At 37.6% G+C, this 14318-nt stretch overlaps 1 protein-coding gene across 1 annotated transcript; it reads left to right on the top strand.

Annotated features, from left to right (window-relative positions):
* The first annotated feature begins 3601 nt into the window (after positions 1–3601).
* Positions 3602–12903, top strand: LOC132107620 (odorant receptor 131-2-like). Its single transcript, XM_059513717.1, has 2 exons — positions 3602–3728; positions 11936–12903. Exons 1-2 carry the CDS (start codon positions 3602–3604, stop codon positions 12901–12903), a joined length of 1095 nt encoding a protein of 364 aa, XP_059369700.1.
* The last annotated feature ends 1415 nt before the right edge of the window (positions 12904–14318 follow it).

Raw genomic sequence — 14318 nt, 5'->3', positions numbered from 1 at the left:
GTTCCAAAGCAAATGTTTTTTTAATGACTTTTTGCTCTGATTAATCTCCTGAGTGATACCTCCACACAGACCCAGTCTGTTAGAATGATGTAAATATGTTTAAGAAACATTGACCCACAAAAAGTGCAGCACCCAAGGCCACAATAATAAAAAAAAAATATTGAAATAAAAAAATGTATGTGATTGTAATTTATGGACTTTGTAATACTCAATATCTCTTGATACATTAGTCGTAGTTATCTAACAATATTGCTGCATAACCCTTGTGAGAACAAGAAGTCAGCTTCTAAACTTCATTGCACCACTCCTTTTAGTTATATATTATTTTTCTTAATTTTCAAAAATCATGTTTTTATTATGTTATCATGTTTTTATTGTTTTACTGTGTTAGTTAGCTGTATTTTTATTTTTACCTAATCAAAATAACCCAACAGCAGTTTGATTGAGATTAATTGGAATGCACAATTATTAAATATCATATCACATCATATCATATCATATCATATCATATCATACGATACCATATCATATTATAATTTGAGAAAATAACTTTTTTAAAAATACCTAAGACATATCTCACCAAGATGAACTTGGGAACAGTGGGTGTACTCAAAGTGTAAATACAGGAGCAAATCTGTGGTCCTTTGTTTTACCCAAGTGCAGCCTGTACTTGTGTGTGTCTACATTCAGACAACTGTGTTGAGTCACAATTTAAAGATATATTAATTCAGCAGGATGGATTTTGTGTAAATATTTTGTATGTCTTTTCAACCCTAATGACCAGAAAACATTTGTTAAATATATAATTATATTATAACTGTACAGTTTTAATGATTTAAACACTATTGTCTCGTTGTTCCATATCTTCTAAGATTCCTCATTCTCCTAATATTATCAGAGACACTATATAGATATTATGAGGTGCCAACTAGGAAATAACTATATAAAAATCTGAATATATACAGGTATGTATAATTGTGAATATATAAATGTAAATCTAAATATATTTTCATAAGTCTGAATATATAAATGCAAATCTGAATATTTACTTATAAATCTGAATATATAGTTATAAGTCTAAGTATATAAATGTCAATATGAATATATACTTATAAGTCTGAATATATAGAAGTAAATCACTTCATTTTCTCAACGTCACCTTGGTTCCCTGAGATAAGGGAATGAGCATTATGTATTGGAAAACTCCTTTTTTTCCTTTCTGCTGAAGCCTGATTTGTTCACGTCTGTGTAGCTGCACAAACCAATGGCGCTTCAGCCCGCCAATAGGGGCTGGGCCGACCGCTATATAAGTTGGTCCATAGAAAGTGAAGTGAGAAACCACTACCCACATGGGACGTTTAAATAGATAGAATCCGCGCCTGCATGTCTAAGTTATAGAATTTGACAAAAGTGGACGACGATATCCAGTCAGCGGCCACACAGATCTCACTGATAGATATGCCGCTGGACCACACCCATGAGGAGGCAATTCCCCTTGTGGAGTGGGCTGTCACTGCAATAGGACATTCCATTCCTTCTGATGCATAAGCCAAAGCTATTGCATCAACAATCCAATGAGACAGTCTTTGCTTAGTAACCAGCAGACCCTTCTGGTGGCTTCCAAAGCAAACAAACAGTTGTTCAGACTGCCTAAACAGTTTAGAACCGTCCACACAGGCTCTCAGAGCCCTAACAGGTCAGAGAGCATTCGGTCCCTGCTCACCGTCTCTAACGGGAAGTGCCAATAGGGATATTACTTGCGCTCTAAAGGGAGTAGAGAGCACTTTAGGAACATAACCATGTCTCGGTTTCAAAATGTCCTTGCAGTCGTTGAGCCCAAACTCAAGACACGAGGCGCTGACTGAAAGTGCTTGTAAGTCACCCACACACTTTACCGACACCAAAGCAAAGAGAAGGGCCGTTTTAAGCAATAAGGGATGCAAGTCAGCCGAACTGAGCGGCCGCCACAAATACTTTGAGTGTGGATGGGGCACGCCCCTTATCCAACAGCTCTTGCAGAAAAGTCAGCAAGGAGGACACATCACATGAGAACGGGTCCACTTGCTGTGCAGAGCACCAACTGAGGAATACTGATTTTGGGCCATAGAGCTGTCTCATGGACGGTGCCCTTGCCTGAAGAATAGTGTTGCTTATCCTCGCTGGGAGCCTGTCAGACTCCTGTTGAGGCACCAGACATGCAGACTCCACAACTCTGTGTGGGGGTGCCACGAACCAATCTGTATAAGTCGTGAGACCCGCCTTGATGGTTGATATAAGACACCACTGTGGTGCAGTCTTAGCGGACCAGGATGTGGTGGCCGGAAGGAAGGAATACTTTCCAGGAGCGGAATGCCAGATTGCCCTCCAACATCTCGCCCCACCTGGAGTGATTATTTCCTTCTGGAGGCCATGCCCATCCTCAATCCTGTCTGAAATAGGCAAGTGGTCCTCCAGGGGGCAACAGCTTGGATAGAGCGGTGGTCCACCCTGACCGGAAATCTCTTCAACCGCCAAGCGTGGGGTGGGACTCTGGCTTTTAGCCAAAATTGGAGGGGCCACATGTGGAGCAGGCCCAGTGGAGTAACAGAGGCAGCAGCCACCATAAGGCCGAGCAGCCTCTGGAAAACCCTCAGGGGCGTGTCGTCCCCTGTTTGAGGGAAGCCGTCAATCAATAAATTGTCAGGGACCGATCAGGCGAGATCCACGCCTGGAGTCTAGAGCAGTTCTTCATCTGGGCAACAACTGGCTCTTACGTGGGTTGATGATCAACCCGAGGGCACTCTGAATGTCTGAGCAGCAACTCTTTGTGAGCGTTCAGTTCCCGTTCTGATCTGGCTAAAACCAGCCATTCATCGAGGTAGTTCAATACGCGGATTCCCATCTTCCTGAGAGGGGAAAGAGCCATGTCTATGCATTTCGTAAAAGTGTGTGGGGCCAGGAACAGTCCAAATGGAAGGACTGCATACTGATAGCCCACTCCCTTGAACGTGAATCTCAAGAAAGGTCTGTGACGGGGGTCTATGTGGATGTGAAATTAAGCATCTTTCAAATCCATGGTCAAACACCAATCCTCGGGGTAAATATGCACGAGAAATTTCTTGACTGTCATCATTTTGAATGACCGGCACATAAGCGAGTTGCTCAGATGTCTGAGATCTATAATGGGTCTGAGCCCGGCGTCTCTCTTTGGGATGAGGAAATAGCAGCTGAAAAAGCCTGACTCACTGTTCACTGGGGGCACTATTTCCACAGCGCCTTTTGCAAGCACTGCTTGCGCCTTCCTAAACACTTGCGATGTCTTCTGAACCTCCAAAAACCGTTCAGTGTACCCATGAACAGTGGAGCCTAATCACCTTTTTGGTGAGACTGGCGAGTTGAGGAAGGCCATTTTCTCAGCGTCCCTGATCTCTGTCAGCATGGTCTTGCTGATCGCTTGTGCTGTGGCCTTTGTAGCTTGCAGAGCGAGATCTGGTCCTGTGCGCAGCTCTTTAAAGATCTCCTGGTTCTCTTGGCCAGACTCGTCCATACTATGGAGAAGTTTGGCTTGAAACACATGAAGGATCTTCCGGCCTTTCCGGTTGCTGCGTAAACCCTGTTGGCGATGGCTGAGGTGGTCCTGCAGGGCTTGGATGGATTCGCTGCATGGCCCTTTAAGCCGAGGGCAGATGGTGGGCACAGATGTGCGGTGATCGATTCACCTGTGCTGAGTAGGGGGCTCGCCATATCTCGTGAGCTCGTCATGGATGGCTGACAAGAACAGGGCTGGGCACTGGCAGGAGGATTGCTGGCGGGTCTCTGATAGGAACCATTCATACAATAAGCCATGGGCGGGCTCGTCCGAAGCCGACCACTCAAGGCCTAGATCCTTTGCGAGGACGTGGATTAGCTCGGCGAGTGCCTTTGGTCTCAACACCTAAGGGGGTGGGGTTGCTATGGGCTCCTCACCAGAATCACCCAATTCCTCCATTTCAGATGCCTCTAAGGACATGTCACCGCTGAGTTGTCGATGACGATGTCCTCCTCAGACGCGCCAAATGAGACCAGTTCACTTGCAGCTGAAGAGGGGCGCTGGTCCTCATTTGTGAAGCACATCGGCATGAGAGGATGCGGGGGGGATGGGGCACGCAGGTGCTGAGCCAACGTGACACTGCCCGGGCCTGCTGTAAATACAGGAGGGCCTGGCGAGGGGGGATTTGGATACATATTTAAATATTATCAATGGCTACTTTTTGTCTTTATTTATTTTTTTATTATTTTGTTGTTCAATTGTTTTGTCATTATTATGTCAGTTATTGCATTTCAGTCAAATCCATAAAACCCTTAGTTATTCCAAACTACATATAAAATGATAAGTGGCACAAAAGTAATCAGAATGCAGCTACTTGTTCCTTTGTCACTCATTGATGCTTGAATTTCCCCTTTAAATAACACAATGCTCTGCCCTATATGTGTATGATGCTGCTCCCTTTAAGCACCTTTGGAAGTGAATTAATTGATTCAGCATTTCGACACTTCCATATGGACGCATTAAATTCGACAAGGTGGTTTAATAAAGGATGTTTTGATCTTTTGAATTAGTGAATTTTACTATACCAATATATATATATATATATATATATTTTAATTGGCTGTTACAGTTTAATATGGGAACAGGACCTGGTCAATGTTAACCTTGAAGCTGTGTGGATTGATATTTTGCTTCCAAACCAAACCAATTTTGTGTGGTGTTGTTTATAGACCTCCAAATCAAAATGACTTCATCCAAACCTTGGAATACGTAGTGCAGGCTGTCATGATTTTTTAAACCAGGAAGTCATTTTAATGGCAGATTAGTTTGGCAGATGAGGCGAAAAAGGATTTTTTTTATGTCTAAAATTGAGGAGCATAAAAAGGATCCCAAGAAATGATGGTCACCTCTTAGGCCTTTGGGGATAAAAGAGAACCATAAGCAAAAACAAGGTAAAATAGGCCTAGATATTAATGGGTCCATGTGGTATGATAAAAAAGTGGTGGCAGATACTTTTAATAGTTTCTTCACTAAAATTGCAAGTTATCTGGTGCAGAAGCTTCCATCTGCGTCAGGTGTTTTTAGTGATCCACAGAGAGTGCATAAGTTTTATGAAGAAAAGGGAGTTCAGCCAAACACTTTTTATTTCAAACAAGTAACAGAGGAGCTGGTACTAAAAAAACTCAAAGGCCTAAATCTTTCCAAGGCTACTGGGTTTGACAACACCCCTGCCAGATTTCTTAAGGATGCTGCTTAAATAATCACTCCTGTCATAACTTATCTTATTAATTTATCTATTGAAAAAAATCATTTCAAATCAAATTTAAGGTGGCAAGAGTGATACCTTTATATAAAAAGGGGCCCAAATCTGATCCTGGAAATTTTCGCCCTGTATCTATCTTGTGTTCAATATCAAAAATTGTGGAAAGGATCATTTATGAGCAAATAGACTGTTATTTAGCAGAACATAATCTTTTATTTGACTTCCAATCAGGTTTTAGAAAGGCCCATTCCACTGATACCTGTCTGCTTTATCTTACAGACTTTATTAGGAAAGAGGTAGAAAAGGGGAATTATTGTGACATGGTGTTAATAGACCTTCAAAAGGCCTTTGATACGGTTCAGTATAATGTCCTTTTGAACAAACTAAAAGCCCTAGGATTTTCTCCTGCATCTCTTCAGTGGGTAAGGTCATACCTGGTGGGCAGAGAACAGGTGGTAGATGTGGAAGGGTCCTTGTCCTCACCACTTAAATTAACTTGCGGAGTCCCCCAGGGGAGTATTTTGGGTCCTCTTTTTTTTCTATTATATTTCAATGATATGTCGTCAGCTATAAACTGTAATTAGTTTTTATTTGCAGATGACTCAGCTATTCTAGACTCTCATAAAGACAAATCAGAGGTGAAAAGGCTGCTTAGTTCAGAACTCGTTAACCTCCGTGTTTGGCTAACAGACAACAAGTTGTCTATCCACCTTGGCAAAACAGAATCAATTCTTTTTGGGTCTAGAGATAAACTGAAAAAGGCTATGGGGTTCAGGGTAGTCGTAGGTATTGTTGAAATTACAGCCAAGGAAGCAGTTACTTACTTGGGCTGTATGTTAGATAACAAACTATCAGGGGAGCTTATGGCTCGAACAATTATCTCAAAGGTAAGCCAAAGGACTAAGTTCCCGGCAAGAATATCCAGCCTCTTAGATAGCAAAACATAAAATATCCTGGCTGATGCGCTTCTTCAATGTCATCTTGACTATGCCTGTACATCTTGGTACACAGGCACTACTAAAGGTCTTAAAGACAAGCTACAGATCTGTCAAAATAAACTAATCAGAGTGATCCTTAAATTACATCCTAGAACTCATCTTCTTCCTAACAATTTCTCAAGTCTTGGGTGGCTCAGAGTGGAGGAGAGGGTTTCTCAACTTAAACTGTGTTTAGTTTATAAGATAAGAAATAATCTGGCACCCAAATATTTATGTGATTACTTTTCAAAAATTAGTGATACGCACAATTACTGCACCAGGGGGAGTTCCACAGATTACAGGCCCTGCCGCTTTAAGAGCTGTGTGGGAAAGTACTCTTTCCTATACTCTGCAGCTGTCTTGTGGAATGGTTTACCTTTAAACCTTAAACTGTTGAGCTCTTCCTATTATCATTTCAAATCTTCAATAAAAAATTGGTTATTAAACTTATAAAGAGAAAAAAAAAGAAAAAAAAGTAAGGAAATAGAAATCCTTGAAGTAGTAGGAATACTGTATTGTCTGCTTGTGTGTCTGCTTGTCTTTTGGGAATTTAGTCTTTGTTTTTTTTGTGTGTGTTTTTATTAGTGTTTTTTGTTTATTTATATGTATTTTCTTATGCTCCCTTTCTTCATTGTCCTCAATGTTGTTAGTACATGTACTGTTACTCATCTTCCATCTTAAGGACCACAATGGAAATAAGCCTATGGGCTTTTTGTGTTTTTATCCTTTTGAAAATTCGTGTTGATTGTTGTTGTTCAATAAAGTATTCAATCAATCAATCAATCAATTACAAGACACACTGATCTTTTAACAATGCACCTTTTGGACAAATCTCACAACAAGATTTCTCGACTGCCACAAATACCGTACTGCTTAAACAAAATATTGATTTTGTGTACTTTTTACTGTACCAATACTTAAAATTGGCATTGGGACTAAGCTTTATTGCATGAAAAAAATGCCTTACCTTGCCAAAGCACTCTTTGATCTAATGGCATTGTTGAGCGCTCTAAATGCAAACTTTGATGCAACAATCAGGCAGCAACTGACAGTGCTCTGATCCAATGGCATACAGGCATCATCAGTTTGACAGAACTCTAGCCCATTGATGTTGGGGGATCCAGTGGGGGCAGCAATTATATTTCAGGTTGGCCATGCCACTCTTTATCACAACCCTGCTATTATGTAGTGCCAGTAGGTGCACTCACTGGGGCCCTCTACTGCTGGTGGAGCCCTAGGCAACCGCCTAGCTTGCCTATGTCTAAAAAATGGTACTGACTAGATATTCAGATTTACTCCTATATATTCAGACTTCTAATTATATTTTCAGATTTACATTAATATAGTCTCAGTTCTATGTATTCAGATTTACATTTATATATTTGGAATTATTACTATATATTTAAACATAACAATATATTCAGACTTCTAACTATATCCATCACACTACCACCAACATGTTGGCTGTTGGTATAATGTTCTTTTTAATGAAAAAATTGATTAGATTAGATTAGATTAGATTAGGCCAAAGAGGCACTCATGTCAAATATTTTGAGTAAACACTGGCCAAAAGAGAGCTATACTCATGACGTTTCACCGGTTTTCAATAATAATTAATTACAGGTAATACTAAATTCCTTTTTTTCTGGAAGTGTCATGTCATCCTAAAAAAAAAAAAAGATTAACAGGTACAATTGTAAATAGCCGCAGCAGTATGGTCCATTTGATCAAGTACAATCTCTAATGTGGCACTTGCCACAATGTTAAGGCACGGTGCCTTTGACACATACCGACTTTAATGATATGTATGAAAAATTTGCTATCATTTGACTAACATGCCACTGCAAATCTAACAAGACAAGTCTTGCAATTAACAGTCAAACATATAAATATTTAATAAGCAAAACTGTCTATTTTTCATAACTCTTTACCAGTAGATGGCACTGTGCTGAAACTGCTCATGTATATGCAACATGGTTGTCAACATACATCAAGTTTGGCCTCAAGTCCATTTTGCCATGCTCTTTGTGATTTGTCCTCACATTAATTAAAAATGGTAAGACTGATTTTTGTCAGCATGGTCTGAAGATGACTCAGTTGTGTGTTCGTGAAAAACTTTTTTATTTATTATTATTATTTTTTAATTTTGTTTTATCCAGAACATAAGAAATGCAGTCGGCTTGGAATGAGCAAAGGAATATCACGAAACATGAATTTTGTTCATAAACATGAGTTCAACATTGGATATTTAGTGGCGATTGAGGGTTTGAGTTAGAGACTCCAAGTTTGCCATGGTTAACATTCAGACTGTCCTCTATTTGTGTGCCTAAATTTCATAACTTTCCTTTAGTTCTTAGACCCTAATAAATAAATATAACTGATTATAAATAGACACACTGAGAGCAGAAGAAAATGATTAACCTCAGATTTATGTACTTTGGCTATTTGCATTTGGTATCAATAGAGTGTGTACGATACAGCCAAACTCAGTAAAACTGTTGTGTTGCACATGTTATTTTTCAGATTATTGTTTTAGAAATTACTGCATTATTTAAATGTTTTTTAACATGATTGTGTCTCAGTACTTGGCATCTATCCCAACTCACAATCAAATCTAAATTTAGCTCTAGATGTCATTAACTAAGATTATGTCATCCATTAGAGTTTTGCTTGGTTAAACACTATAAAAATGTTTGTTCACAGCTCACTTTATCATTTGGCTTATTTACTTATAATTTTTTAAGTTACACCTGATATAGGTGCTTAAGGATAGAGTCAAGAATACTTTCAGTACATGGTACAGCAAAAGTTATGTACAGTAACATTGTTTTCATGTCTTTCTGTGTCCTGATCTGAGGACATGTTCAGTCAGCATAGGTATTTAAAATTTACATATTCGTTAAAAAAATTATTCTAAAGTATTAGAATTGTGTATTATTGTGAATGTTTTTTGTTGTCTGTCTAATTGTCTTGTGTGCACACAACGGCCAGTATGAAAATCAGTGCTATGAGCAGATACAACTGATCCAAGTTGACCCCATCAGGAGAAACATTTCACTGCCGCTGACCCAGATCTCTGTGTGGCCTCTCATCTGCCTCACCTTACTCATGCTCTTGATATTCTCCAAGAAGGAGACTTTCAGAACAGAGACACATTATATATTGTTTGGTCATTCTCTCCTGGTAGACCTAATGTTTCTTTTCTGACCAATTTTGTGGTGCTCATATCAGATTAAACTGATGACTAACAACAGCATTGGCTTCACCACTGACATCAGGATTGGCAGTGACAAGCTAGACAGTGTAAACAGTTTTAAATACCTGGGAGCTATAGTCACGGATGAAGGATACAAACCTGAGATACTCACCAGTATCGCCCCGAGTGCTGACAAAATTAAAGACCATCTGAAGTGACAGGAACATAGCCCTCAGCTCAAAGATCAGATTAATGCACTCCCTAATCATGTCCATATTTTTACAGTATATGCCAGTGAGACTTGGACACTTGGAAAGTTCAGGTCATGGAGATGAGATGCTTCTGAAAACTCCTCAGCATCTCCTACAGGGATCACATCTCCAACAAAGAAGCATGTGACAGAATTCGGCGGACCATTGGGCCATATAAGGACTTCCTGACAGTGGTGAAAAAAAACAGAAGCTGAAGTGGTGAAGTCATCAGGACTTAATCACTTCTAGAGCAGTAAGTCCACTCATCTCTGATTTAAAGATGAGTAATTCTACGCAGCTATGATTTATCATATCAGATGCAAAAACAACACCATCTCATCTGACACAATTAAACAATCATGACCATCTTTTAGTAAAGTTTTTAACATTAATAATTCAGTCAGACTATATTGTTGCCCATGTAATTTTAACAGAACTACATTTATATTTAAATGTATGTCAAGTTATTTGTATAATATAACACATATTCTTTAGAACAGTTTTGATAAAGGAAATGCATTAAGAGTGGTTAACAAAAGTACTCTATAATATTCCATGCATTAATTGTCTGGCCAATTAGGTCAATGCAAGGTGACTCTCACATTCAGAATTGTTTACAGTAATAGCGACCTCTGCTGATCAGATTAAGCATGATTAACCTTCTGTTGACATTACTTGACATTCACATAATTTTCATTAACATTTCTTTGATCATAAGAATAATCTCTATTGTGAAATGGAAAAGTGGATGCTCTCTCCTGAGCTCAGAGAACTCAGACAACAAGAGATGGCATCTCCTAAACCCATTCACTCTCCAGCCATTATTGTGAGTCCCATTCAGTGGGCCCTCGAGGACCAGATAACTGAAGCCACAAACTCTGAGCCAACAAATGTACATTTTGGATATTTAATTTCTTCAATCATTTTTGTCTTTCAAATGTTTTTTAATGTGTAATTTCTATATTGTTAGGACATACCCCGATCAGACATGGGTCACACTTACAGCAAACTCTCCATTTGAGACCTATAGGAAAATATTAAAATCAGTAATTACTTCAAGCATCATACCCTTCTGAAATATTATAAATAAATATGATCATATGCTGTAATTTAAAAACAGTACATGAACAGCATTGTGGTTCAGTAACATTATCACATCAGAGTTTATGTGATGCTATTCATATCTCTTAAAATATACACATATTATTTACAAAATGGTTTATATATTTCATATGTTCATAGCCATCTCCAGGCTAGACAGTAACTTTACAGAGAAATAGCCCTTGTATCTGAACCAGAGTTGTTTCACCATTTTAAACATTGCAGTATGTATAAACAAATAGCCTGGATTAGTAATGAAGATACAGTTGAAACTATTAACAATTATTTGAAAATAAAATAGCTACAACACCATGCAAATTAAAGTTGGGATAAATTCAAAGTTTTGTCTTCAAGGTTAATAATTTTCCAAATGTAACTTTAATGTCATATAGAAGATGAAATCAATCCACTCAGGAATAAAAATGGCTTAACACCATTTCAGTTTTTTGCTCTTTCTCACCTAATCTAGATTTGGCCTTTTATGGTATATTGCAAATAAAAGAAATTTGAATGCATGATTGTGTCTCAGTGCTCCACGTCTATCCCCAAACACAATCAAATCTAAATTTAGCTCTAGATGCCATCAGCTAAGCTGATGTCATCCAAAGGAGTTTTACTCTGTCAAACTCCATATAAATGTTTGTTCACAGTGCACATTATCATTTCTTACACTTTATATATGGCCATGGCTAAAGAATAGAACCATATTGTCAGTAAGTATTACAGCAAGATTATGTAGCAATTTGTAACCGATTTCATGACCTTCAATTATGTAAATGGACATTATATATTTTTATGGCTACATAAATATTTGAAGCATATTAATAATGTTAATATATATAAATATTGATATTATATGTCACAGTGCAATCGCTGTATAACTTGGAACATAACAGTTGCATTTATAATGGTAACTGAAACTTACGGATTTGACCAACTTTCCAATTACTCACATTTTTTCTCTCTTTATTTTTATATGCATAAATGCAAGAATGGAATTATGTGAACTGTAATTGTTTGGCTGCAGAAATATTTGAAGCTTATTGATAGTGTATAATATAAATGGTGTTTATGTATTATTTAGGATTAAAATTATTTAGTGTCTCACATGTGGGTTTTTGTTATCTAATGTTCTCTCAGGTGTGCAAATAATAGCCAGTATGAATGCTAGTGGCAATGAGCAGATGCAGCTGATCCAAGTTGACCCCGTCCGGAGGAACATTTCACTGGCGCTGACCCAGATCTTTGTGTGGCCTTTCATCTACCTCATCTTCCTCATGCTCTTAATATTCTCCAAGAAGGAGGCTTTCAGAACAGAGACACGTTATATATTGTTTGGTCATTCTCTCCTGGTAGACCTAATGTTTCTTTTTCTGACAGATTTTGTGGTGCTCTTATCATACAACTTTGTTTTACTACCTTTGCACTTCTGTATCCCCATCTGCATGTTAATGGAAGCGATCACGGCATGTGCACCACTTACAATTATAGCCATGTGTGTGGAGCGTTATGTGGCTATTTGCATGCCGCTGCGACATCAGGCGATCTCCACCTCTCGAAGAGCCCTAATAGTGATTTTAATTATTTGGATCCTGAGCTCCATAAACCCCTTTGTTGATATGTTTATCCTCATTAGCACGGCCTCGCGTGAATACTTGTCTCAACTGACACACTGCCACTATGAGATTATGATTCCAGAAAAGATTCGTCACTTTGCTAGGGGTCTGTTGTATATCGTGGGGCTTGTGTTTATCTTGATAATTGAAATCTTTTGTTATGTAATGATATACCTTGCTGCACGTGCAGCGTCTGGTGACAATAAGAAGTCAGCATCAAAAGGGCAGCGCACTATTTCTCTTCATATCCTCCAGCTGTTTTTGTGTACAGCTGAGGTCATGTGTCCTTACATTGAGGCTGTGGTTATGCAGTATGATATTCAGACATACCTGACTGTCCGGTTTATAAATTTCCTTGCATTTAGTATCACTTCTAGAGCAGTAAGTCCTCTCGTCTATGGCTTTAGAGACGAGAAATTCTATGCAGCTATGGTTTATTATATCAGATGCAAAAACAACACCATCTCATCTGATACAATTAAACAAATATGACTATCTTTTAGTAGATTTTTTAACGTTAATAATTCAGTCAAACTACATGGTTTTAAATGTTTTAACTGCTTGTGTGATTTTAACAGGCCTAAATTTATATAGCCTACAAATGTATAAGTTATTTGATTAAAACAACACATATTCTGAACACATAACAGTTTTGATAAATGAAATGCATTAGGAGTGGTTATCAAGTACTCCATCATATTTAAAAAAAAAAAAAAGAAAAAAAAACATCCAGAGTTTGTATTTGACTGGTCAGTAAGATTTTGCAAGGTGCCTCTCACATTCAGTATATTGTTTAATAGTGACCTCTGTTGGCCGGATTAAGCATCATAAGTGAAAAATAGACGCCTTTGTTTACATTATTCTTCTTTATATTCACTCACATGATTGTTTAACAAGATTTCTTTGATGTTCATGACTGTTGTGAAATGGATGCAATATGTAACATGCAGGCAAACCTGTGGATTTTTAATTCATTCTGAGCCCCTGTATTTATCTAAATAAATTAGGCTAATTCAATCGTCAGTTTTATTAACATTGGATTAAAATATTATAAATGTATTTAATGAAAGTCAAATGTTTCTGTATAAATGAAGTAAAATAAAGGAAAGCACTTAGCAAACATTTGAACATTTTAAATGGTTGATTGCAGCCTTCAGGTGAACATCAGAAACATGTCAATCTAACAGCCTACAAAAATGTACTAATAAACAATTATTCAAATTTACATGTTGGATATTTAATTCTTCAATTGTTTTGTCTTCCAAATGTTTTTCATGTGTAACTTCTATAGACATACTCTCACTCTCCATCTAAAGCTAAGTTCACTCTCCATTTAAGGCCTTTTAGCAAAATAATAATATTAGTGATTACTATAAGTATCACAGCCTATGTGGAAATAAATCAACTGAACTGAAATAAAAATACATATATACATGCATGAACAGCATTGTGTTTTAGCAACATTATCAGCTCAATACAGTTTATGTGATGTTATTGATTTCATTTTTAGGATAAACCCATATTACTCACAAAATAGTGTACACATTACTGTTTCATTAAAATGAGCAACCTTCAGGTTAGATTATAGCATTAAAGTCCTTGTAATGGAATAGGTTTTGTGCACTATTAAACTATTAAACATTTACCAAACAGATAACTTGAACTGTAATATGCTACAAATATATATATATAGCAACAATACTGGTCAAAGGAAAATATTCCAAAATGTTCAGTATCTAAAGAAGAGAATATTTCCCTGCATATCCCTCAGTTTTTCCTCTATATAATAAAGCATAAATTAAAACAAAAATAATAAATACAATAAATTAAAATTTGACAGTAAGGACATTTATATGTTTCTGTTTATCAAAAAAAAAAGCATCACAGTTACCACAAAAACATTAAGC

Source organism: Carassius carassius, chromosome 28, assembly GCF_963082965.1.
Source record: "Carassius carassius chromosome 28, fCarCar2.1, whole genome shotgun sequence".
NCBI classification, from domain to species: domain Eukaryota; kingdom Metazoa; phylum Chordata; class Actinopteri; order Cypriniformes; family Cyprinidae; genus Carassius; species Carassius carassius.
This window is presented reverse-complemented; position numbering and strand designations above follow the sequence as displayed.

What these genes read in the sequence shown, in the direction of transcription:
- LOC132107620 (XM_059513717.1), top strand. Translation starts at nt 3,602, where the DNA reads ATGGCTGAGGTGGTCCTGCAGGGCTTGGATGGATTCGCTGCATGGCCC. An exon ending in TAGGGGGCTCGCCATATCTC is followed by an intron (nt 3,729 to 11,935) that starts GTGAGCTCGTCA and finishes ATGTTCTCTCAG; the next exon opens with GTGTGCAAATAATAGCCAGT.